Source organism: Saccopteryx bilineata, chromosome 1 (genome assembly GCF_036850765.1).
Source record: "Saccopteryx bilineata isolate mSacBil1 chromosome 1, mSacBil1_pri_phased_curated, whole genome shotgun sequence".
In the NCBI taxonomy this organism is placed as follows: domain Eukaryota; kingdom Metazoa; phylum Chordata; class Mammalia; order Chiroptera; family Emballonuridae; genus Saccopteryx; species Saccopteryx bilineata.
This window is the reverse complement of record NC_089490.1, coordinates 169,597,134-169,623,999: the sequence shown is the minus strand read 5'-3', so window position 1 is coordinate 169,623,999 and position 26,866 is coordinate 169,597,134. Positions and strand designations below refer to the sequence as shown.

Below are 26,866 nucleotides of genomic sequence, written 5' to 3'. Positions count from 1 at the left end.
GAACAAGTAAATTTAAATCAACAAACTGACCAGTATTTCAATGGCCATGGTTTGGGGATCCCTGCAACACAATGTTGAATAAACAATGAAGACACTTTGAGCCTCAAGGATAGCCATGAGGTTTTCCACCTCTCCCCTCCCCTACCCTTTATTAGCTATCTCTTGGAAGCCTTTAAGGGTTAAGTTACATGTTAATCTGCAAACATGACTTTTAGCTTCAGGTTAAGGACTTTTTCCATATTTGCAGAGCTAATCATTAGTACAGCTAAAACTAAAACCCAGGCCTGATTATCAGGCCACAACATTTCCCTAAAATTATGCTCCATCTTATCTTACATTAAAGGTCACTGTGAAATTTTGAACATGTTGTCTCCTGTCTTACTTTAAAATTAGTTTAATTTCTACATATTCTGGCCTCTACTGGAAATAACAACCAACCCCACTACAGCATAGCAATAATTAGGTCATTTTAATGATGATTAAAATTATAGGTGATAATTTTGGAGCACGGTATAGTAGGGAGGCATAGGACTACGTGATTAATGACACGAGTTCTAGCCCTCGATGTGCAACTTAATATAGATGGTTAGCATTATAATTATTTAATATAACTTTGGGCAAGTCCCTTAATTATTAAGAGACTGTGCAGTTAGGGAGAGCCAGTCCAATTTTTCTAATCATATAAAAATTTTGTTAACTTCAAATTGGAATGTATGAGAAAACTGCAAAATATTGGAGACATACTAATTATTAAGTGATATTTAGCCAGCAATATATATGAAGATAAAGTGTTTTAAAATAAATTTGATAAAGTTGCTAACAAAGATTTCCCCAAATGTTATTCTGAAATAATACTTTTGCAAGCTTTTTATATAAATTAAATTCACCCTTCCAATGACAAACTACTGCTTTTTTAAAAAAATAATATGAATAAAAATTATTTGCAGAATTGTTATAACATCAACAATTGCATTCAAAGATTTAATCGTTAACTTGCCATTTACAGGACTTGGAAAGATAAAACTTAAAAGATAAAACTTATTCCATATGTAGGTGGGACATAAAAGTGAAACTAAGAGACATTGATAAGAGTGTGGTGGTTACGGGGGGAGGGGGGAAAGGGAGAGGGAAAGGGGGAGGGGGAGGAGCACAAAGAAAACTAGATAGAAGGTGACAGAGGACAATCTGACTTTGGGTGATGGGTATGCAACATAATTGAAAGACAAGATAACCTGGACTTGTTGATCTTTGAATATATGTAACCTGATTTATTGATGTCGCCCCATTAAAAAAATAAAATTATAATTAAAAATAAATAAATAAATAAATAAATAAATAAAAGGAGTTATCGGGGGGGGGAAAAAAAGATAAAACTTGGACTTTATCCTTGCCACCTCCTAGTTTTAGAGATCAGAAGTTAGAAACTCAAAGAGTCTGATGAAATGTTACTGTGAGAGAGAATTCAGTCCTTTCTCTAACATTAAGCAGCAGCTTCCTCATGAGGTCTATCTTGAAACTGTAATGAATGGTCATGGATATGCCAGGCCCCCTGGCGTAAATGCTGACCTATGTCATAATTCAGAGGAGTTGTGTTTGTGGAAAGGCCTCTGAATTTAAACAAAATGAGATAGAAAGGAATGCCAATTCTTACTCCAAATAGCAGTAGTATCAGGGGAAAATTGTTTTCCCTCATTGGCTGTCAGTTTTATTTCTCTTTGTAATGGGAGCATAATAAGATTTTATTTTAATGGGAGCAAAGTACAAACAATAAAAACAGGACTTGAAGTGAGATTTGAGTGGAATAGCACTAAGTCTTCACGCTGGTAATAGGTGTTCAGCAACTGACAACTATCGTTATTAAATTTTTTGACTCATGAAAATTATGGGGTCTAACAAAATAATCTAAATAAGTAGGTTATTTTGCTATTAAACTATTTTTATAAAATTACTAATAAATTAACAGAGGCTACACAATATCTTAGAAGACAACAGGACTAGTATCTAGAACCCTGATGGCGAATATTTTTATAAAAACTGCCTACTTTTGCAGTGCTGGTCAACCTGGTCCTTCCCGCCCACTAGTGGGTATTCCAGCTTTCATAATAGGCAGTAGCTGAGCAAACAAACAGTGCCACGATTGGCCCACCATGAAAGCTGGAACGCCCACTTGTGGGCGGGAGGGACCAGGTTGACCAGCACTGCAAAAGTGGGCGGTTTTTCTAGAAAGGTTTGCCATCATGGAAGATCTGAAATCTAATTTCATTTGCATTTAACAATATTTTTGTGACCTGAGCCAACCAAAACCAAAATTATTCCCAGTTTCTTCATGTGTAATATTAGCCACAATCTTACTCCACCTACAAATCTTGAAAGATATTTCTGTGTGAATGGGTCAAATGAAACAATTCATGGGAAAATTTTAGGAAAATACTATAAAAAGTATGCAAAATATTGTCAATAAAGGATAAATGTAAATTAAAATTTAAATGTAGTTTAACATAACTTCCTTAATAAGCACTGCACAAAACAAGTTCATCCGCTTCCACTTGTATGAGACAAAAGCAAGCTCAAAATTCCATCATTCTGCATATAACTTTTATTTAGTCCTTTAATGGGCTATGTCAAATGTAATAATAAATATACCAAAATTACAGATAATGCAATGCAGTTGCTGCTTATAGAACACTGAACTAAAAGAATAAAAATGCAATAGATAAGGAGTTACGTAACCATTTTTTTAAAGTTCCGTTACGTACGAACAGGTCTGTGTCTGACACATATATGTCGGAGAGTTTGTGAAAAGTTCAAAGTCCAGGGATCCATCCGTGGGTTGATGAGGCAGTGGGTAGCGCTTGGGCTCCCACATTTGTATATAAAATATCCCACAGGTAAGTTTGATGCATGGACTGATTGAAATATTCCTGATTCACAAATATGTCTAGTTAGTACATGGGAAAAAAAGGAATTCATATTACTTTTTTTTTTTTTTTGTATTTTTCTGAAGCTGGAAATGGGGAGAGACAGACAGACTCCCGCATGCGCCCCACCGGGATCCACCCAGCACGCCCACCATGGGCGACGCTCTGCCCACCAGGGGGCGATGCTCTGTCCCTCCAGGGCTTCACTCTGCCGCGACCAGAGCCACTCTAGCGCCTGGGGCAGAGGCCAAGGAGCCATCCCCAGCGCTCGGGCCATCTTTGCGCCAATGGAGCCTTGGCTGTGGGAGGGGAAGAGAGAGACAGAGAGGAAGGAGGGTGGGGGGTGGAGAAGCAAATGGGCGCTTCTCCTATGTGCCCTGGCCGGGAATCGAACCCGGGTCCCCCGCACGCCAGGCCGATGCTCTACCGCTGAGCCAACCAGTCAGGGCTTCATACTACTTTTATCCCTATGTAAATCACCCTCCATAAAGTAAAATTATAAATTCTTAAGATTAAAAGAATGTATTAGATCATCAAAAATAATCAAGTGGTTCTGAACATGTGCACAGAATTTCTAGAAAAAATAGAAAGACTAATTGACCAAGTTTATCTACAGATGCTTTATTAGGGTTACAGGTCAAAATATCTAAGGGGCAAATAAGTGGTGTGAGGATGTAAAGAAACAGGACTTCTCATTCACTACTGGCAAGAATACAAAATGGTAGAGCCACTTTAGAAGACAGTGTGGTGTTCCTTGAAAAATTAAACATACTTTTTCCATATGATGCAGCAGTCACACCTCTGGATATTTAACCCAAGGAGCTGAAAAATTCAGACCCACATAAAATCCTTCACGTGGACATTTGCAGCAGCTTTACACATAAATTCTAAAACTGGGGAGCAACCAAGGTGTTCTTCAGTAGGTGAATGGATAAACTGTTACATCCAGATAATGGAACATTATTCCCGGCTAAAATGAAGTGAGGTAGCAAGCCATGAAACAACATGGAGAAAACTTAAATTCATATTTTTGTTGTTGTTGTTTACTAAGTGAAAGGCAAAGAGGCAGGGAGGCAGAGAAACAAACTCCCGCATACACGCACACTGGGATCCACCTGACAAGCCCCTACAGGGTGATGCTCTGCACATCTGGGCCCAATGCTCTATTGCTCGGCAACCAAGCTATTTCAGGACCTGAGGTGAGGCCATGGAGCCATATGAATTCTAATTTCAGCACCCAGGACCAACTTGCTCAAACCATTTGAGCCATGGCTGCAAGAAGGGAAGAGAGAGGAAAAAAGAGAGAGAGAGAGAGAGAAGGGGGAGGCGGCATGGAGAAGCAGATGGTCTCTTTTCCTGTTTGCCCCGACCTGGAATCAAACTGGGGACTTCCATACACCAGGTCGATGATCTACCACTGAGCAAACTGACTAGGGCCTAAATTCTTACTGTTAAGTGAAAGGAGACACTTTGAAAAGGCTAAAACTGTATGACATCCAGGAAAAAGTTATAATGGACACAATAAACATAGAAAAAGAAAGGGAAGAATAGGCAGAACATAGAGGATTTTAGGGCAGTAAATATACTGTGTATAATATCATAATGGTGGAGATGTGTCATTATACATTTGTCTGAACTGATAGAAGCTACAACATTAAGAATGACCCATAATGTAAAATGTGGGTTTCGGGTGGTTATGATGTGTCAATGTAGGTTCATCAACTGTAACAAAAGTATCATTCTTGTGGGGATTTTTGTTGTTGTTGTTGAAAGTGAGAGGCAAGGAGGCAGGCAGACAAGTTCCTGCATGCACCCCAACTAAGATCCACCTGGCAAGCCCCCTACTGGCTGGTGCTTTTCCCATCTGGGGCTGCTGCTCCATTGCTCTGTAACCAAGCCATTTTAGCACCTGAGGCGAGGTCAAGAGCCATTCTAAGCACCTGAGGCCAACTTGCTCAAACCATTTGGACTATGGCTGTGGGACAGAAAGAGGAGAGAGAGAGAGAGAGAGAGGGAGAAGGAAGGGGGAGGAATGGAGAAGTAGATGGTTGCTTCTCCTGTGTGCCCTGACTGGAATATGAACCTGGACTCCCACACACTGGGCAGATGCTCTACCACTGAGTCAACTGACCAGGGCCAGGGATGTTGATAATGGGTGAGACTATACCTGTGTGAAGGAAGAGATTACATAAAAACTCTCTGTAACTTTCACTCAAGTTTGCTGTTAACTTATAATAAAAACAAAAAGTGTAATAAAAAAAAACTTACTAAACTTTATTTAAAGGATGTCTTTGTTAAAGCTTTCTCTTTTTATTTAAAAAGTAATAGAAATAAATTTCAAGGCATTTTAGGATGAAACATTGATAAATCTTTTTAATAAGACCACTACATTCAAAAAGATATTTTTTTCTATCAGCTTATTTAAAGTTAAGAAAAAAAAAGTAATTAAATTTGGAAGGAGGAGTTCTCATATTATTCTTTTTAAAAGTTTGTCTTTTGGCCCTGGCCAGTTGGCTCAGCGGTAGAGCGTCGGCCTGGCGTGCGGGGGACCCAGGTTCGATTCCCGGCCAGGGCACATAGGAGAAGCGCCCATTTGCTTCTCCACCCCCCCCCTTCCTCTCTGTCTCTCTCTTCCCCTCCCGCAGCCAAGGCTCCATTGGAGCAAAGATGGCCCGGGCGCTGGGGATGGCTCCTTGGCCTCTGCCCCAGGCGCTACAGTGGCTCTGGTCGTGGCAGAGCATCGCCCCCTGGTGGGCAGAGCGTCGCCCCTGGTGGGCGTGCTGGGTGGATCCCGGTCGGGCGCATGTGGGAGTCTGTCTGACTGTCTCTCCCCGTTTCCAGCTTCAGAAAATACAAAAAAAATAAATAAATAAAATAAAAGTTTGTCTTTTAAAATATAGAAAATTGAGTTTCATATTAACAGTTGGAAAAACTAGAAAACAAAGCTTGGCCTATTTACTCCAAGACTGGTATTCCATTTTAGCACACCACACTGTGCTACTTAGAAGACTGGTAGATTTCATTGTGTTAATTATAAAATTGTAACATATCCTGCTTAATGTAATAAAGTAAGAGTTTTTGTATCAAATGTTCTTTTTAATTTGTTGATTTTAGAGAGAGAAAAAGGGAAAGAGAGAGAAACATTGATTTGCTGTTTCAGTTATTTGTCCATTCATAGGTTGATTCTTGTCTGTTTCTGGACCAGGGAGCGAATCTGCAACTTTGGTGTACTGGGACAATCCTCTAACCAACTGACCTACCCAGCGAGGGCCCAATGTCTTCAACATTTCAAATTTCTCTACATTTGTCAAGGAAGATAACTTTTCATATAAACTCTCACAATACATATTGTACCTGAATATTGAGCTCCATAATTTCCATGGCCAGACTAGCTATTAAAATATTGACTAGAAACAGGGGAACAAAAACTATATCAGAACAAAAAAGGGTTTTAATAATAAAAGTAGTAAAAGTTTACTTCATATTGTGGTATTTATTTTTCAGAAGAAATATGAAAGGAAGAGAAAGAAAAATATTTACTGAGCATATTACATATTTTTGTGTGCACAGATCTTACATATATTTATTTAGATTCACAACCCTGTTATTATAAGTTTATTCATATTTTTAACAAAAAGAAAACAACTTTAGTATGGTAAAATTACTTGCATAAGGTAGTTTAACCTGTATTGTCATAGCTGTGATTCAAACTCATGACTACATGGTACAGTCTAATAAATGTCCACCCAACTATTCTGCCTGCTAATTATTTATTTAAGAATCTCATGCAACCAAAACATAGAAGAGGAGAGGCTGGGCAGAACTATTAGGAAACATAGTGAGAAGAAAATAAAATGAAATCTAAGGCTAAATAACAAATTACCAACTTAGAAAAACATTTGTGAAATATTAGAACTAAAAGAGACTGGGACCATGACATTCCAGCCTCTCTGCTTTGTCATCAAAGTATAAAATCAAAGCAGCAGAGTATTCTTATCAAAAACATTCCTTAGGCCCTGGCTAGTTGGTTCAGTGGTAGAGCATCGACCAGTGTGTGGAAGTCCTAGGTTCGATTCCTGGTCATGGCACACAGGAGAGACAATCATCTACTTCTCCTCCCTCTCCCTTTTCTATCTCTCTCTCTCTTCACCTCATGCAGCCATGGCTTGAAGGGTTCAAGCAAAGTTGGCTTCTGGTGCTGAGGATGACATCATGGCCTAGCCTCAGGTGCTGAAATAGCTGGGTTGACGAGCAATGGAGCAGCAGCCCAGATGGGCAGAGTATCATCTGGTAGAAGGCTTGCCAGGTGGATCCTAGTCAGGGCACTGCCTCCCTGTCTGTCTCTGCATCCCTGCCTCTCAATTATATAAATAAATAAATAAATAAATAAAAATAAAAGCTTCTAAAAAGAGTACTACATAAACTACTTTTAAATATTCAAATAACTTTCATGCAGAAGGATTAATTTACTCATTCTTGATCAAATATATAGGGTTAAAATTTGGAGAGAATTAAATGGATTATAGTTAAGAAGCAATTTTCAAATAAAAAGTGCTACATAAAGACAGCCAACTATTGCACATGCACATAGAGAGTTTAATTTAAGCCTGGACATCAGACACATTAAAGAGGTCAAAGTTACTTAACCGTACTAGTGATCAGATCTAGTCACCTCTAAGCTAAACTGCTACTATTCTAGAAGAACATGCATTTCTTTTCTACATTGCATATAAAGAAGTAGCATGAGAATTCTGGTCAGGATAGTTCCAAAAAAAATAACTTCCAAGAAATTCCACAGAAGTTCTCATACATCTTTGAAAGTATCTTGTGTTACAGATATGCAGCAAGTTATTCCCCAGCGATGGAATTACATTCCGATGCGACAACCCTTGCATTTATTAGATAACAATTATACAAGTTTAAAATCTATATTCCTATACAGTCATCCCTTGTCATAACATGGTTCACTTTTTACAGTCTCACTGTATCATGGATTTTTAAATTGTATATACCTAATTTTGTATTGCGGATTTCTCACTATATCACGGAATTTTGCGGTAGATAGATATTTTTATATTTTATTATTTTAATTATTTTTGCAGTAAAATAAGAAAAATAAATGTGGGAAAGATCAATAACAGTATAGGAAAGGTTTATAAGGGTGTGGGGAGGGTTTATAAAGCCTTAAAATATATATAAATAATAAAATAAATATAAGGTCGCTACTTCGCAGATTTTCGCCTATTGCGGGGAGGGGTTCTGGAATTTAACCTCCACGACAGACAAGAGACCACTGTATTTTAAAGGGGAAATACTAATTCCAAACATCTTTTTCTTTAGTACTGGAGCAATTCTAAGTATGATCCAATGTGTATCTGATGACTGACCCTTTTGCTACTTATGTTCCTGTGTCATTCCTACCGTGTCTTTTCATGAATAAAGATGTATGCCTGAGGTGAAAAACTGACCAAAATGTGCAGACAGGTAAGGTGAATCTAAAGCAGTATTGTATAATAAGAAAGAAAAATGAAATTCAAACTCTACTAATGCTAGGTTTCAAACCTACCTACAACCCTTATTAGCTCTGTGACCTTTGTCAACCTCTTGCAACTTTAGTTTCCTTGGTTAATTAAAGAATATCTCTAATTTTTAAGGTTAGTACAATGACTGTTTTATATACAACAGCTGACATGTAGAAGTGCTTGTTCAATGGAAACAATGACTTTATCTTTGGAGCTTTTCTTAATCTCCACAATCCATTCTCAAGCCCTTTTGCACTTACTTCTTGCAACAGCTCTGAAAAGGTGACTAAGTTTTTAAAACCGCCCTGACTCTTTTGGTTGCCTTAAAAACTATAACCATTTTAACAAAAAGTTTCTATATTAAAAACACAGACCTTTATACCAGGGGTCAGGAACCTATGGCTCACGAGCCAGATGTGGGTGGTTCTTTTGATGGCTGCATCTGGCTCACAGACAAATTTTTAATAAAATAAATAATAATGTTAAAAATATAAAACATTCTCATGTATTACACTCCATTCATTTCCTACCGCTCATGTTCATGGTTGTGGGTGGCTGGAGCCAATCACAGCTGTCCTCCGGGACAACACCAAATTTTTATTGGATAATGCATAACGTACACAGGTTGTTGTATGGCTCTCATGAAATTAATTTTAAAATATGTGGCGTTTATGTCTCTCTTAGCCAAAAACGTTCCCTACCTTTGCTTTGTACAATCTGTATTATCTGTGAAGGGGGAAAATAGCAGTATTTCACACAGAACAAAACAACCTAACATTCATGATTTTCATATTGTATATTATGGTGTAAAATTAATCAAATACTATTCTTCTATTAAAAAATCAAAATTACATAGGAAAATGAACCTATTTCTCAATCAGAAGCCCTATGTAGTTCTTATGTACTAAATCTGTCATAGAGCAAAGGAACATGCACTCTTGGATTTTAGGTGGAATGTAATATCTTTGCAGGTTCTCCAGAGGGCTTCTTTCGGCCAAGCTTTTCAAAATAGGTAATAGAAAATAAAATGCACAATGTAAATGGACTGTGTATCCTACAAGTGATTATTTCAAAATGATACAAAATCCTAAATCAATTCTTTGGAGTTGATTAAATAATGAATCAGATCAAATAATGGTTCAGAATTGGCACTTTTGGAAAATATTGTAATCATATAATTATCTTGGCATATCACCCACGCTGGATTTCAATTCTGGGAACACCAATTTTTCCATTAGTAAATTGCCAAAAAAAAAAAAAAAAAACAAGCTCATAAACAAAGCAGCATTATTGTACTACCATGACCCTATTGTGAAGCATGGATCAGACCTATCTATTGTTTCAGACTACTATCAATAAATGCCATCTAAGCACATGAAAAAAAATTCTTCATATAAACAAGTGAAAATTAAAGACATCTGGAAGAGAGGCAGTATCTACATTGTGCAATCCACTTACACAGTGCCTTAAGTATCGTAATGCATTTTAAGAAGAAAAGATAGGTTGGGGGACAATGTATGTTCTCAATTGCTGGTCTTTTTCAGTTTCAGATATAATTACACCCATAATGCTATAACAGCTCTGTTCACTGAAGAAAATAAAAGCTCCAGAAGAAATCTCAATAACTTTTTCTTTGTAACCAGAGACTGATTGCAAAAGGGCAAGTCAAGCTGTGACTGTTGGTGTATGTGACACATTTTGCAAATGGATGGGGAAAATTAGGAGAATCAGAAAAAGCTCTACAAACTGATCCCGGATGACAGAAACAATATATATACATATGGCTAAGCATATGACTGTCTTTTGAAAGAGTTGAGTCTTTTTTATCACCCTTTCCAATTTTTTTGCAAGAATAGCTCATTTAGATACAAGGTTAGCTATTCACATGTCTGTCTTTCCTGGAAAGATTTTGAGCAGCTTGAATTCAGCAATAGTCTCCAACACACACCACTTCTTTAGGAACTCCTGTTGAACGAATTGCAACCTAATGAGCCAGTTGGAGTCAGGCTGCCCTTCCCAGAGAGCTGCGGACTTCGGAAGAGAGCACATGAAGAAGCAGCTGTGACATGACAGAAGGGTGCTGATCTAAGTCACAGCTACACTTCTTACCCCTAATTCTACATCCCCAGAAATCTGCACATGCACATGAAACACATTTGATAACATGAAACTAACTTGTCCTGAAATCTCTGGATCTATTTAAATTTTGCTTTTTTATTATTAGTCTATTGATTGCAATTCACTGCCATGGTAGATAGGAAGTGGAGAAACTCCAAGTTGGTTTGGAGAGTAAAATTAGGAAAATATATAAAAAGCACATTTTGCATCCAACTCTTTCAGTTCAGGGCACCTAACTTTTCAAATCTTACATAAAAAAAAGAAACTAAAACCCCAAAAACTTTTGAATCAAAACTGATCTTTGTTGACATAGCACTTCTGATTAGTAGAGTCTCTAAACAACTATCAGGAATTACTGCTAAAATTCCAATGATTTATCACTTGCCCATATTAACATGTGACTGCAAAACAAGGTAGGGTGATGGCAGCAAAGAGAAAAGAAGTAAATGTTTTTCAAAGCTACAGCATTTCTATCCAAAGCATTCATTAAAACATTTAACAGGCCTGACCAGGCGGTGGCGCAGTGGATAGAGCGTTGGACTGGGATGTGGAAGGTCCCAGGTTTAAGACCCCAACGCCAGCTTGAGCGTGGGCTCATCTGGTTTGAGCAAAAAAGCTCACCAGCTTGGACCCAAGGTCGCTGACTCGAGCAAGGGATTACTCAGTCTGCTGAAGGCCCGCAGGCAAGGCACATATACGAAAGCAATCAATGAACAACTAAGGTGTTGCAATGAAAAACTAATGATTTATGCTTCTCATCTCTCTCTGTTCCTGTCTGTCTGTCCCTATTTATCCCTCTCTCTGACTCTCTTTCTGTCTCTGTAAAAAAATAAAAAATAAAAAAGTAAATAAAACATTTATCAGGCTCTCACTTTAGTTTTATCCATGCATCAATTCACTCCTTTGTCATCATAAACATAAAAGCTTTATGCTGCATTCAAGAAGATGCATGTCCCCATTAAAACTATTTTTCAGTCGATTTCTGTTATGTCAACTCACGATTAGCCACTCTAATGAAGAGAAGTAATGGCACAGAAATTTCTAGTAAAGATAACCAAAGCAATTTATCATTGGCATCAGTATGTTTTCTTTTCTTTTACAAAACAGATTTACCATCACTGAAACAGTTTTTACATAAATTCATTTGAAATCACTGTATTTTACTGAAAGTCTTATTTTTTTTTTTGGTAAACGAAGTAGAAATGTTCTGATTAATGATAAGACATTTGTATGAGATGGAACATCTGTTCCAATTAAACCAAAAGATAGACAAAATGTGTATGAAAAATCAGTTGGTTTGCACCTAAGAGCACCTTTACAGGTGCAAATATGTGTGGGTATGTTTGGAGGTGTGTAAAAATGTCTAAGTTTATACGTGTATGAATGTGTGTCCATGTTTTTAGCTGTGTGTGTGTGTGTGTGTGTGTGTGTGTGTGTGTACAGAGGAGTTTGGGGTTGAGAAATGATGCCATTTATATTATGGAACATTAATTAGCATTCTCAGTGCTACTTTAATTTCTGCATATTTTGTGAAGCATTCTGTAGAATAAAAGTTAAATATTATAATAAATATAATTGAAATGGCATAAATAGAAGCATAAAAAATATAGAGCTAAGGCAATTTTTGTCCCTCCCAAAAAGAAAGTGTGTGAAATACCAAGTTATATTGATATGCAATGGCTGTTCATAAACTAATAAAAAGTGTAATATATTTAAAAATATAACCGTTCATAAAAAGTGTTCTAAACTATTTTATGTTCAACAGCTTAATCAGATTTAAAAAATAATACTTAACAGAAGATTCTCTCATCAGGAAGAACAACAAACATATTGAAAATGAACATATTTCAAGTCTATTCTATCCAAATGATGTACTCGGTCTTATTCAGTACTAGCTGGAGAAAGGAAAATTTGCATTACTCTCCTGCATGGTCTACCAAGAAGTTGGTTAATTTGACTCAAAGTAAAAAATAAGCAGAAAACAATACATGTATCTCATGTAAATTTTTTTTTACCATATAACATTTTCCTATGTATGTTTACTAACTATACATGTTCAGTCAATCAAAACCCAGGGTCTGATCATCTACAAAATAGTCTCTAAAACAAAGAAACAAAGCTTCCAGCTCTATTTCTAATGTCTGTTAAGTAAATATTTATTTTTCAAGCATAAATTTTAAAATTCAGTTAGTATGCCATCATTTGATTTTACAGTTCTCATATGAGTAACACATAGTAGTCAAGAAATGGGGTTCAGGGTCTGACTGCCTGGAACCAAATTCTGACTGCCACATTGTAGGAATATGACCTTGGGCAGGAGCTTAACCTCCGTTGGTGCGTCCCTCACCTTCCCCATCAATCTGGCAGGACCGTTTTGTAGATTAAATGAGCTAATATATTGAATACTTAGAATAGTGACTCCATATTGCACACTATGAATATCAGCTACTATAATGTTATGAGCTTTCTCCTTTCCTCATAAATATGATGTGGTTTTTTTTACAGTTTAGTACAGGGGTAGTCAACCTTTTTATATCTACTGCCCACTTTTGTATCTCTGTTAGTAGTAAAATTTTCTAACCACCCAACAGTTCCATAGTAATGGTGATTTATAAAGTAGGGAAGTAACTTTACTTTATACAATTTATAAAGCAGAGTTACAGCAAGTTAAAATATATAATAATAATTACTTACCAAATACTTTATGTCAGATTTTCGCTAAGTTTGGCTGAATAAATCTTTATAAAACAACTTACTATAGTTAAATCTATCTTTTTATTTATACTTTGGTTGCTCCGCTACCGCCCACCATGAAAGCTGAAACACCCACTAGTGGGCGGTAGGGACCAGGTTGACTACCACTGGTTTAGTCTGTTGAAAACCTCTTTGAAAATTAATGTAAATCAGTTTTAAGATATACTAGGGTTTGCAAGTCTCACTATAGCAGGCTTTTTTTTGTTTGTTTTTTGGTAAGGGATAAATTGCAGTTTAAGACATCATCATACACACAAAAATAAAACAACAAAGCATCTTCTTGCAAATTTAAGTGTTAACATCCAGTTCATACATAACTCCAGTTTTTCAAGTTTTATGATTCCATCATAGGAATTCTTTTTCTAAGAAAGGTTGCAAGTGTATCTCAGTCTGTAGGTCATTATTTTTTCATTGCCTGTCTTTTAGTGCATTTCCCTTGCCTTATGAGCAGTCAAATAAAATATATATTTTTTAGAATTTTAGGATGCAGATTCCACAAACACACTGGAAAGTAATAGTGAAATCACATGAAGTACAGAGGAAGTACTAATATTAAAGAGGGGTCTGAATACGAATGACTGTTTCAGATTGCGGGTTACGGTCAATGTTGACAACAGTCCCTGTCTAGGTCTGTCTGGGTTGGTTCCTTCTCAGAGAGGTCACCTTTTGTAGCATTCATTACAAATATTAAATCAAAGTTTGGAGACATATCAAACGATCCTAAATTTCCTTTAACAACATATTATGGCTCCTTCTTAAAAATAATTTCTATCTTTTTTTTTTTTTTTTTTTTATTTATTCATTTTTATTAGAGAGAGAGGGGAGAGAGAGAGAGGGAGAACAGGGGGAGGAGCAGGAAGCATCAACTCCCATATGTGCCTTGACCAGGCAAGCCCAGGGTTTTGAACCGGCGACCTCAGCGTTCCAGGTCGACACTTTATCCACTGCGCCACCACAGGTCAGGCAATTATTTCTATCTTTAAGTGATGCTCTTCCTCTGTAAGGTTACTATTGCCTTTGTAAATTAGTAATTTCTTTTGTTTTCAATTGTAAAAAGGAGAGTCTCTGGTTCTGATATTGTACAACTCAATGAACAAATCTGCTCACTCAGATACGTGTCACTGCACTGAGTCTCATGCTTTCGTGCCCACTGCACATATGGAAGTACTTCTTTCCCAATCATATTTTCTGCTTTTCTTTCTCAAGTAAGCAAACCGGAATTGTACACTGTGTGTACAGAGGTGAGGGGACCCTAATATTATGTAAGACTTGTCCTTTTGGGCTTTATTAAGAACACAGCTAATTATCCATCAGCTCTGTTTTAAATAAAAGTTTAGTTTGAAAAAGGACTGCAAAGCCATTTTTTTTCAAAATTGTAGGCAAATAAATCTATTTCCTAGTGAATGCATTTGACCATATTTGAAAACTAGATGAAGTGACTTGTATCAACTAATAAAAATGGGCATGGTATAGTTTTGAAGTCTAAATTAGTACCTAGGATATGTATCTAAGAATAAGAGTCACCCTGACATAATCATGTTAGCTAATTAACTTCCTTCTAACTACATTATTTTGAAATGAAATCAATTATGGCATAATTTTTTTTCCATTCATCTAAAATCTCCTATTTAGCATCTTAAAATCTAACCAGACAATTAATATCATGTTCAAAACAGTGATTACAAACATGTTAAGATTTTTATTTTAGAAGAATTTGATTCTTACCCTGATCAAAGGCCTTTCCTGGACTCCAAGTGCGAAAATAATCATCCTAAGGAGAAAAATAAGATGAATTGAGTATGTATGAGTAATCAAAATGTATATATTAATAGAAAATCTAAAATAAAGTATGAAATACTGGATACAAACCTCTACTTCCTGCAATGGCAAGCAGCAAAGTATAAAAAAACAATAATAAATAAAAAAAAGGAACAAGAGAAAAACAACAGTTATCAAAAGGGAATACATTGTTTACATATTATAGAAATGTCTTTCAATAAATGTGTTCATTTTCATTGCAAGTTAGTGGTTATTCTAACAATTGAACTATTCTGGGTTGTCACTGTACTGAAGTATCACAATGCAATACTTTCAACTGCAATTCAATGTTCAATATAACATGCAGATAATTATGCTGAGCTAATAAGCTATAAAAGTGTCTTGCTAGTTTCCAATTATACAACTTCATTTTCCACTAATATAATAGTAAATGAAACTATAAATATAATAGGGGGCCCTGGCCGGTTGGCTCAGCAGTCGAGCATCAACCTGGCGTGTGGAAGTCCTGAGTTTGATTCCGAGCCAAGGCACACAGGAGAAACACCCATCTGCTTCTCCATCCTTCGCCCTATCCTTCCTCTCTATCTCTCTCTTCCCCTCCTGCAGCCAAGGCTCCACTGGAGAAAAGTTGGCCCGGTTACTGAGGATGACGCCATGGTCTCTGCCTCAGGTGCTAGAATGGCTCCAGTTGCAATGGAGCAATGGACCACCTGGGCAGAGCATTGCCCCTACTGGACATGCTAGGTGGATCCCAGTTGGGTGTATGCAGAGTCCGTCTCTCTGCCTCCCCACTTCTCACTTCAGAAAAATACAAATAATAATATAATAGGAAAAATACCAAGTGTTTTTTCATTAACTAATAGAGTATAAATATCCTTTATGCAAATAAATAACTTATTAATTGATTGTCTAAGGAGTTCATCAAAATGCAACTGAAAACTTAAAAAACTGCATACCTAATTCAATCTTGCCTAAAGTTTAAATCTTTGACATGGAAAAGAATCATTACTATATATTTACTCTAAACTTTGTAAATATGAGCATATAACACAGTTGTACAGCAAAGCATAGTGAAAAAAAAATTTTAAATAGTAAAGCCAAACTGACAAACTGTGCTACTGACTGTTTTGCATCCTGAAAAATCTAATACAAACTCCTCATACATATCACCTTTTATTTAAGTAGAACAGATTTCACTGTTTAAATTAATAAGCTATTTTCACTGTAGTAAGAAAAAGTAGCACATTGTAAAGCTCATTGATTAAACGTTTCCTAGCTCAGTACTCTTGGACCCACAAAGCCACCCACTGGAAAGCTACAGAACGTAGAAATGCAAAAAGGCCAAGGGGAGATTCTTTGAATCTCCTTCCTCATCTCTTTGCTTATACCCTCCCAAAGTACAGAGAGGAAAATGTGGAACATATTTTAATTATGAAATAAATACATTTCTCTAATTTGTTTATTCAAAAATTTCCAATTGCTACAAAAGATTTCTCTTACTGTGACTAATCATTCATCACCACCCTTGCATTCCCACCAGACCAACTTCAAATGAAAAAGAAGAAAAAAAAGAAAAACCACAGAAGACACCTATTAGTATTATATGTATGTTGCAATAGGATTATGTAAAAAGAAAGGCATGTTATGATGATCCGTGATGCTAGGTTCTGTTTTGCAAAATTATCTCGAATTAAACTAATGGAGGATGACACCATTGGGTAATTAAATAAATAATGTTTGTTTAGTGTCTTTCCAAAAATCTTTTTTTCTTTTAAATGAGAGAGACAGAGAGTGAGAGAGGGACAGATAGGGACAGACAGACAGGAAAGGAGACAGATAAGAAGCATCACTTCATTATGGCACTTTGGTTGTTCATTGATTGCTTTCTCATATGTGCCTTGACTGGGGGCTCCTGCCGAGCCAGTGACCCCTTGCTCAAGCCAGCAACCTTGAGCTCAAGTCAGAGACTATGGGGTCATGTCTATGATCTCACACTCAAGCCAGATGAACCTGTGCTCAAGCCGGCGATTTTGGAGTTTTGAACCTGGGTCCTCTGCATTCTAGGCCAATGCTCTAACCACTGTGCCAATGCCTGGTCAAGCTAAAACTCTTTTTAAAAATAATTTTAGCATAATGGAAATCTTGAAAAATCAAGCTTTCAAATTAAATTACTTCATTCAAAGTCTCTAAACTTTAGCCAAAGATCATAGCACACTCATTTAAAATCTTTCCTCTTTTTTAATTATAAATCACTGTTTGGGGATGATGACCATTTATTCAATCCATGCACAAAGAGGGACTGGAATTTCTCCTGAAGTGAAACTAAAAGCTAGACAATGAGCACATGGGGGATGGATTTGGAGACAGGAAAACCTATATTTTAAGGCTGGCTTTACCCCTTACTACCTGCATAGTTTTAGAAAGGGTGACAATCTAAATCCCAGAACCATATGAATAAAGTTGGAAAATAACATCTACCTATCTGGTACAGTTTTAGTAGGGATTAGTTATAAAAAAATGTAAAATGCCAGCACAACACCTGGCATAAAGGAGATGCTAAATAAAGTATACATTAATCGCAAGCGTCAGTTCAGTATCTTTGGGCAGCATTACCACGGGACACATTCTCTTCACTGCTGCCAAGTCCTTGAGTGCTTTGAGTAAGAACTGTGAACTACCCCTAACATTTGTGAAAGTGATGTCCAAACAGTCCCGCCCCTACAAAATGTCAAATGTTGGATGCAATAAATATTCTTATAGCCTACATTTATAACTGTAGCAGTTAATGCAATGAGGCAAGTGTTCCTGCTGTCACATCAGACTGTTCAGAAGTGGTACAGCTACCAGTGACATCATCCAAAAAGATGTGGGTAAGCGTTTACTGCAGTAGTGACCACATCTGTATACATAAGACAGACCAAGAAGGAGGAAGAGGTGTGGAACTGACAGTGATAACACGAAAGCAACACATTTGACATAACATAGTGTTTGAAATTCTCAACATCTTTACAGATAAGCAGAAATTAAATATATATATATATTATAAAATCTAACCTCAACCACTTTTAATTTAACTTCCTTCAGAATAAAATGATATTAGGTTAGTTCTGGACCATAGTTTTATAAGTTTCTATAATCATAACATGAAACACAAGCCAGGTTCTTTGGGCTATGTCAAGGGCAATCTCGAAGTCTGGCCATTGTGTGGATCTGATACAGTATAAAAAAGCAAAATAGCTAACCTACCAGCTATTTTTAGATATTTGTATTTGTGTCCTCATATCACTATCTGGTTTGTTTTTTATTTTGTTTTTTGTTTTGTTTTTTTTTTGCGAAAATGGTTTCACCTCATTAAATCTTAGGAATTTTGCCAAGATGCAAAATAAAAGTATTTTCACATGTGTTCATTCAGGGGTAATTCTTTTGTCTCAAAAGCTTTATGTGAATATTGGTTGTTCTCAGGCTTTAATTTAGAGCCAAATAAGCCAACTAGGGATTTCAAAAACAACTGCAAGCAATGCCCCCACTTTGAGAAATGCAGGTTCGGTGACTGAAACTAAGCCTCAGTGTTCCAACAGGAAAGCGGAATGCTTGTCACTCGTGTCCCCAGCTAACACCAGCGAATTACAGCAGCAACAAGAATTTAATACTATGCGCTCATCAAGTTCTTATATTTAACAAATTCTTGTTCATTTGTTTTTTATTTTTTTTAAAAAAGGTAGGTGATATAACAAAATTTGATTTATTTATCTTATTGCTTAAATATTTTCCTTGTGGTTATTTGTCTTGATTTTAAACAAAAGCCTATTTAATATAGAGAATATAGTTTCTCAATCTTGGCATTATTAATATTTGAGCCAAGTAATTCTTAGTTGTATTGGGGCATTGTGGCTGTCCTGTTCATTGCTGGCTGTTTAATAGCATTCCTGCCCCCTACGGAGAAACCAGTAGTGATCTCCTTCAACGTGTGACAAATAGAAATGTCACCAACTACAACTAAATGTCTCCTCAGGAGAAAAAAACACATATTTTTGAGGATAACTGGACAGAGTTACTGAGAAATACAAAAAGACAAATGAATGAAAATACCCTACAATGATGGGCTGCTAATAACAACAGATTTTTCTTCCCAGATGTTTTATTATATTAAAACAACATTGTACATTCACTTTTATATCCAGTTTGTGAAACATTTTATTAAGAGCACTTTCTAGTAGTACTAATGCTTTCTCTCCAAATATGTAATAGCTAATATCCTTTCGTGTAGAATTGCCATCAATTAGTTATCCCTTCACATGATTTTGCTTTAGTATTGCTTATGATACTTTGCTATAACAAATAACTCATACATAAATATCTAAGCAGCTGTTTTCTGATAAATAAATAATTTTAGGAAGGTCATTACTAGGGACAAACACCATGACCAGAATAGAAAAACTAATTTCCATTAACAATAACTGTTTATAACCAGCTTTGGCCAGATGAAGTAGGTCGTAAGGACAAGTTTATGTCCAAAGAACAACTGTTGAATTCATTCATTCACTGCTACATCTATACTGATAGAACCTCCCATTGCCTAAAGGAACAAATATGGGTTAAAAAACTAGGTCAGGGATTATTTAAGCATCCTCATAGATTTTGACATGCAATCAATTGGGAATAGGAGTTTTGATACCCAAGAACTTCACAATGCCTAGAGAGGAACACAGAAAGGGTAATTTTCAGGCATTATATTAGTCATTATTAAGCTATTGAATGTGTTCCAGTGGCTATGAAGAATTGTACAGGCAATAAAATTTTACTAAAATATGCATTTGAAAAGATACTGCTAGCTGAACATGCCAGTTTAAAATAGCAATAGAGATCTTCTCTACATCTACTGCATATAATTTTGTTCTACATTCCCATAGCATTCTGTAATTTATATTACACAACCACTATTAAATATTTTTAAGCTACAGAAGAAAGTATTTCAGAAGTATAAAATGAAATACAGAACAGTATATTTTTGGAGACAGAGAGCAAAAATAATACAAGTGTTAACATGATGGTTATCAATGGTGGGTATTTCTGAAGTGGCATATCAATACCCTAAAAATATGCCAGACCAGTTCTAGATGTGCTATAAAATTTTATGACCAGTGAATACCAAAGTAGTTCAGGTGATAATATTTCCACAGTACTTCTCCTCCCTATCTGAAGTCTGAGAGCAGACTATCTGGGATTTCATATAAGACCTCTGTATGTAGTCAACCATTTGAAATACACACGCACACAGACACACATCATATATATTCATGCACATATGTTGAAATATATAATTAAATAAATGAATATATTACAGATATAGTTAAAGTGTCTGTCTATAACATATAAATGATGTATAAATAATATTTTAGTCACGAGACTTCTCACAAATCAGATATATTTTAACCAATTATAGCTTTGCAAAAAAAAAGAAGAAAAATTGATGTAGTATAAAGTTCATAAGACTTTGCAGAACAAAGTATATGTATATGTCTTGTATATGTCTATGGAAAGCTAAAATTCTTAGTTCCAGAGACAAATTGAATAAATAAATTCAGCCATGGTATGCCTAGCTACATGTATTGACACTTTATCGTTATAGTAAGTGTCTTTGGAATGAATTCTCCATAAAGTGATAACATTGGCTTTACTCAACAAGAAAGCTCCTGACAGCAATTCTTTTAGTTTTTATTTTTTTAATCTACAGTCCCACTTCATAGTGTTATATTTTTTTAACTCTAAGGCATTTATAACCACATTTTATTATATTAACTACTTACAAATTTTATTTCATTAGTGAAACACTACTTATCATTTTTAACAATTTACCAAAAATGGATTCCTCCAAAAGCAATAGTGTTTTAGCTGTGATGTCATTCATGTTTCAAATTTTGTATAAATTATGATGACATTTTTAGAAAATTACAGAAGTTATAATTATGAAGATTTAAGAATAAACTTTACCTTAGTACAAATTTTCAAATCCTAGCTGAATAATTTTAATGAATGAATTAGAAATGTCAAAAAAGAAGAAAACAAAAAGAAAAACAAAACAGGACATCAAGGCCAAGAGTAAAGTTTCTGATAAGGTTAGAACCCTCTATCTTCACTTAACATGACATTCCAGTTGTCCTAAGTTTCCTTCTGCAGATATTGAGATTAATGCAAATGTCCTTAAACTGTGTAAAGATTAAATTATATATTATGTATAAAGTATTAGTATAGTTTCTAGTTCACAATAAATACTTAGAAATTTGTGCCTATTATTATTGTAACCGAAAAAAATTCTAGTGATCGTCATAATATTTTTTTAATTGGCATCAAGCAAAAATAAACTTTTTGAATAAAATATGTGGTACATTTTAGAAGAAAGATTGCTAAGATATGGAATAGGCTTCGAGAAAACAGCCTTTTAGTATCTCACTGTGGCTTCCAAGTTCTGAAGCCAAATGTACAATACAGCATGATGTATTCACTTTCCAGTGATATATCAGATACTTGTGACTTTGTTGTTGTTTTTTCTAATATTCCATTAAGCATTTATCATGCTTTCAATAGATGCCCAGGAAAAAGAAAATTAAGTACTATATGGTCTATGACTGTGATGGTGAACCTTTTTATAAAAACCGCCCACTTTTGCAGTGCTGGTCAACCTGGTCCAGCCATGGGCGGGAGAGACCAGATTGACCAGCACTGCAAAAGTGGGTGGTTTTTATTAAAAGGTTCACCATCACGGGTCTATGACTTCAAGGAGTTCAGAAGCTAACAGGAAAGCCAGAAACACTCCATAATGGGCCATTTGAAGGGAAGTCTGTACAAAGTATGATGGGAAGAATGAAAGCAAGCAGGTAAAACTATAATGTTGTATGTGAAACGTGTTCACAGGGAAAGCAGCTTGTAAGCACATTCATTTAGAACACAGAAACCCAGAAAGTTAACTTTCTGAGGGCTTTGAGGTAATATCTAGTCTTCCCTTCTTTAGAGATGGGGAATCTGAAGCTCATCGCTGTAGGATTAGAAAATCTCCATAGATAACCTCCATCTATTTATTGTTTTCCTCACTATACTTCCATCCTGCTGCTCACAATACAGGAAGTCTCATCCTCTTCCCTTTAGAAACAGTGTGGCTGGCTTCCATGACTTGCTTGATCAATAGAATGTGTCAGACTGGATTTCAAGAATTAGTAGGGCTAGTTTACAAAAAATCTTTCATTCAGCCACAATGAGAGAAGTCAACACCACATGGAAAAGCCACTGGTCTATATCCTGGATGGCATCCGAAATCATTGCCAGCATGTGAGAGAGCCATTTTGAACTTTCAAATGACTTGAAACCCAGCACCCGTTCTACTGCAATCACTTTTTAGAGCTTCAAACTGATAGATACAGAACTGCTCATAGTCGGAGCACGGCTCCATGAGAGATAAAAACAAATTGGTTTTAAGCCCCTAAGTTTTAAGGTCATTTGTTATACAGCAACAAATAATTGGAAAGCCCCCAACTCATACAAATAGTCAGTTGTAAGCTCTCCAATTCTTGTCTAGTACAACAGCATGTCTTTGTATACATAGATACAGACCTCTAAACTGCCCTTTGTTTGCATGATCTAAGCTGCCATCCATTTGGTAAACCCTTCCATCAATTCTCCTGAGTAGCTGATACTGAATGATGGCTTTAGCCTTAGAAGGTGGCTACTTGAGCTGGCAGAGATTTCTCAGAACAAATCTGGAGGAATCATCAGTATCTTGGCTCTGTGTATAAATGTCAATCTGTGCTCTATTCATTTTTCTCTTGGATTCTTCTCCTTATTCACTGACTTGGTTTCTCTTTCTAGACTTTTCATTCAATCTCTAATTTCCCTGCACCTAAACCTTCCTATCTAACTTCCCACTGGCTTCTATTTGGATATATCTTGTTGCCCTCCAAAAAACCCCATCCCTACTACCAATACCTTTTTTCACAAGCCAGTAAGAGGTAAAACTGTACCTGGGCTCAAATTTCACCATAATAGGACCTAGTCATACACACATTCAGAAGTCAAGAGTGTTTTGGCTCCTACTTCTCTTTAGGGAAAGAAAGGTGGTCTTTCTTTCAATGGTCTCACAGTGAAAGAGCCTATTTATTTCCAAGGAATAAGACAATCAGAAAAATATTTATATTTGGGGGAAATACAAAAGGCAAAAAGATCTCTGATTTTTAATCTTTCTACAATTACATTTTCCATTCAAATCTCCAGAAGAAATATAATAAGCTGCTGCTCTACTTATTGACAACAGTTGTTAATCTCTTAATATGTATACAAGTATGGATTTAGTAGGATTTCTGTATTTTGTGATTATCCACTATACCTCTCAGACAAAACCTTAGAATTTTGCTAAAATTAACTCTTATTGTTTGCTATTTTCAACAGCTCAGATTCTACTAATTCTATGAGCTAAAAAAAAATAGCAATGTGGATCGTTTTTGTTTTGTAATGTGTTACGTGTAATGACAGTCTCATTTTCACATCTCACCCTATTATGGAAAGAATGACTAGTATAATTTTTAAGCCATCAGATTTCACAGAGGAGACCCCATATGGAGAAATAATATGTGATCTGTTCACAAGATAGAGTAAGTTAGCATTGTCTGAGTGTAAAGGAATGATATATATGAGAAAAACTATTTGTTTCAGGTCCCCAAGTGTCACATTGACAACTGAAGGAGCACCCATTTTTCCATGGGATGTACTATGTCCCTGAAAGAATGCACTAATAACACTTTGGTGGGGCTATTATTTTTTTAGAGAATATTTTATGGTCCCTGACTTACCACCAACTAAACACACTAATAAAATAAATTGTGTGAAAAGGACAGTGCCATTTGGCTACTCCTCAGTTGTCCCCGAAACACTCGGAAATTGAGGTAAAAAGCCTCTGAATACATATATAGAACATGTGCTGGTTACATTTACACTAATATATAAAGCTTAAAATTTATTTATACCAGGGAAAGACATAAAAATACTTTGCCTTAATAAATAAAATAAAAACTTTTAAATGTTGGGTATCCTCACTGTAACTACAAGAACACTAGCATACTTAATAAAATTGAGGGGGGATAAAAGTGGCTTGAAGTTCCTGCTCATGTGTTCATACCAGGAATTGGGCCAAACTCTACACGCAGCTGTAAGAGGTTACTGCTTCCAATATCACTCTTATTTTACAAATGAGGGAAGTGAAGCAGAAAGATTAAGTAATCTGTTAAAAATTATACAGCTAGCCTAACCGGTAGTGCCACAGTGGATAGATAGTCGACCTTGGATGCAGAGGATCCAGGTTCGAAACCCTGAGGTCACTGCTGTGAGCGTGGGCTTCTCCAGCTTGATTGTGGGCTCACCAGCTTGAGTACAGGGTCACAGGCTTGAGTGTGGGATCATAGAATGAAGCCCAAAATCATTCATTGGCTTGAGTCCAAGACACATATGAGAAAGCAATCAATGCACAACTAAAGGTCCACAGCTATGAATTGGTGCTCCTTATCTCTCTCCCTTTCTGTCTGTCTCTTTCTTTCTAAAGATTAAAAAAAAAATCATACAGCTAGTTAGAAGTGGAGATGGGAGTTGAACCATTGAACCCCAGAAGTACGGCTCAGAGTCTGTATGCTTAAGCATTGCATTATACCACAGGTCAGTATGTATGACCATTAGGACAGGGCCACCACCTGTTTCTGTAAATAAAGTTTTGTTAGAACCAAGTCACAGCCATCCTTGTCTTTTTGGCACTCACTACTGCAGAATAGAGTAGTTATGAATGAGATCACACAACCTGCAAAGCATAAAGGTCTGCAAAGCTGGTCTTGTACTAAAAAAGACTGTATTACCATCCTATATTCTGCTATACTCATAAAAGAATGCTTATAAAAAAATAAAAAAAAAATTTAATGGAAAACTCTCTTCAACATGAGAAAATAAATCTTTTAGGAGGGGGGAAATGAAGGTGTTTTAGACATTTAACATTCTGAATCTGTGATCCATTTCCATCATCTTAAGGCTTCCAAATTTGCAAAATATTTCATTTCCCCTTTCTGACCATAAATATATCATCTAGCTTGGATATAAATCTACAGATGAGCCTATTATATTTTCCACACAGGAAATCAAGATAAATAACCAGGAACTAAGGAAGAATATGATTCTAAAAATCTGTATGATATATTATACAAAAAAAGAGTTTTAGGCACAGGTTGCAAATGACTATTTGGTATGCTATCATGATCCTTGATTTAAAATAAAACCAAGGAATAAATTAAGGTATACTACCTCTAGGTACTATAAAAGTGTTTCCAATCCTAGAACACTTCTCTGATTAATAAATCAAAAACTTCATTTATTGTTTAAATTTGGAGCAAGAAACCAATGAGTATTGCCATATTTATTTCACATTATTTTGGTATTTATAAGAGCATTTTCTTAGTTGTGTTGATAACTCATAGTTTTTAAAAATTCTATGACACTAGATATTGAATATAGTTTGAATATAAGAATGTTTAACATATCAAATATAATTTTTTAAAAATATATATTATATACATGTTAAAAACGTATTACAAGTCTGATATAAAATCATTAGCATATAGTCAATGAAAATATAGTACTATTCAAAATATAAACTAAATACTGTGTAAAACAGAGAAAAGGTATGCCAACAAATTGGAAAACCTGGGTGAAACAGATAGATGCCTAGAAACATAAAGTCTTCCCAAACTGATACAGAAAAAATCAGAAAACCTGAATATACAGATTACAATGAGTGAATCTAGAGCAGTAACCAAAACACGCCCAACAAACAAAAGTTCTAGACTGGAGGACTTTAGAGTCGAATTGTACCAAACATGCAAAGAAAAAAACCTATTCTCAATTATTTCAAAATATTCAAGAGGATGGATGATTTCCATTCTCATTTTATGAGGCCAGCATTATTCCAATTTTAAAACCAGATAAAGATAATACAAAAAAGAAAAATATAAGTTAATATAATTGATAAACACAGACTCTAAAATCCTCAACCAAAAATTAGCATGCCAAATCCAAGAATGCATTAGAAAGATCATACACCATGATCAAGTGTGATATATTCTGGGAATTCAAGATTGGTACCATATTCACAAATCAATAAATGTGAAACATCACATAAATAAAATGAAGGTTAAAAATTGCATGATCATATCAATTGATGTAGAAAAGAGTTTGACAAAATTTAGCACATGTTTATGTTTAAAACTCTAGGCAAAGTGAAACAGAGGGAACATAAGTCAAAGTAATAAAGGCCATATATGACAGACCCACAGCCAACATCATACCCAATGGGAAAAAACTAAAAGTACAGTGTGTTCATAAAGTCATGATGCACTTTTGACCAGTCACAGGAAAGCAACAAAAGACGATAGAAATGTGAAATCTGCACCAAATAAAAGGAAAACCCTCCCAATTTCTGTAGGATGATGGGGCAGCATGTGCGCATGCGCAGATGATGACGTAACACATTGTATATTGCGGAGCAGCTCACGGCCATGCCAGTCGAGATGTGGATGATACAGAGGAAAGTTCAGTGTGTTCTGTGGCTCATTAAATTCAAATCCGTGACCAAAGTGCAACGTGAATATCAGCACGTTTATAATGAAGCGCCACCACATAGGAATAACATTACTCAGTGGGATAAGCAGTTGAAGGAAACCGGCAGTTTGGTGGAGAAATCCCGTTCTGTAAAGC

The 26,866-nt window shown here is 35.8% G+C and overlaps 1 protein-coding gene across 1 annotated transcript in view; it reads right to left on the bottom strand.

Annotated features, from left to right (window-relative positions):
- Positions 1–26,866, bottom strand: part of SPOCK3 (SPARC (osteonectin), cwcv and kazal like domains proteoglycan 3) — a 366,111-nt gene that overhangs the window by 215,409 nt on the left and 123,836 nt on the right. The window contains exon 3 of the mRNA XM_066279585.1: positions 15,038–15,083. Coding sequence (XP_066135682.1) covers positions 15,038–15,083 — 46 coding nt within the window. The remainder of the gene's footprint in view (positions 1–15,037; positions 15,084–26,866) is intronic.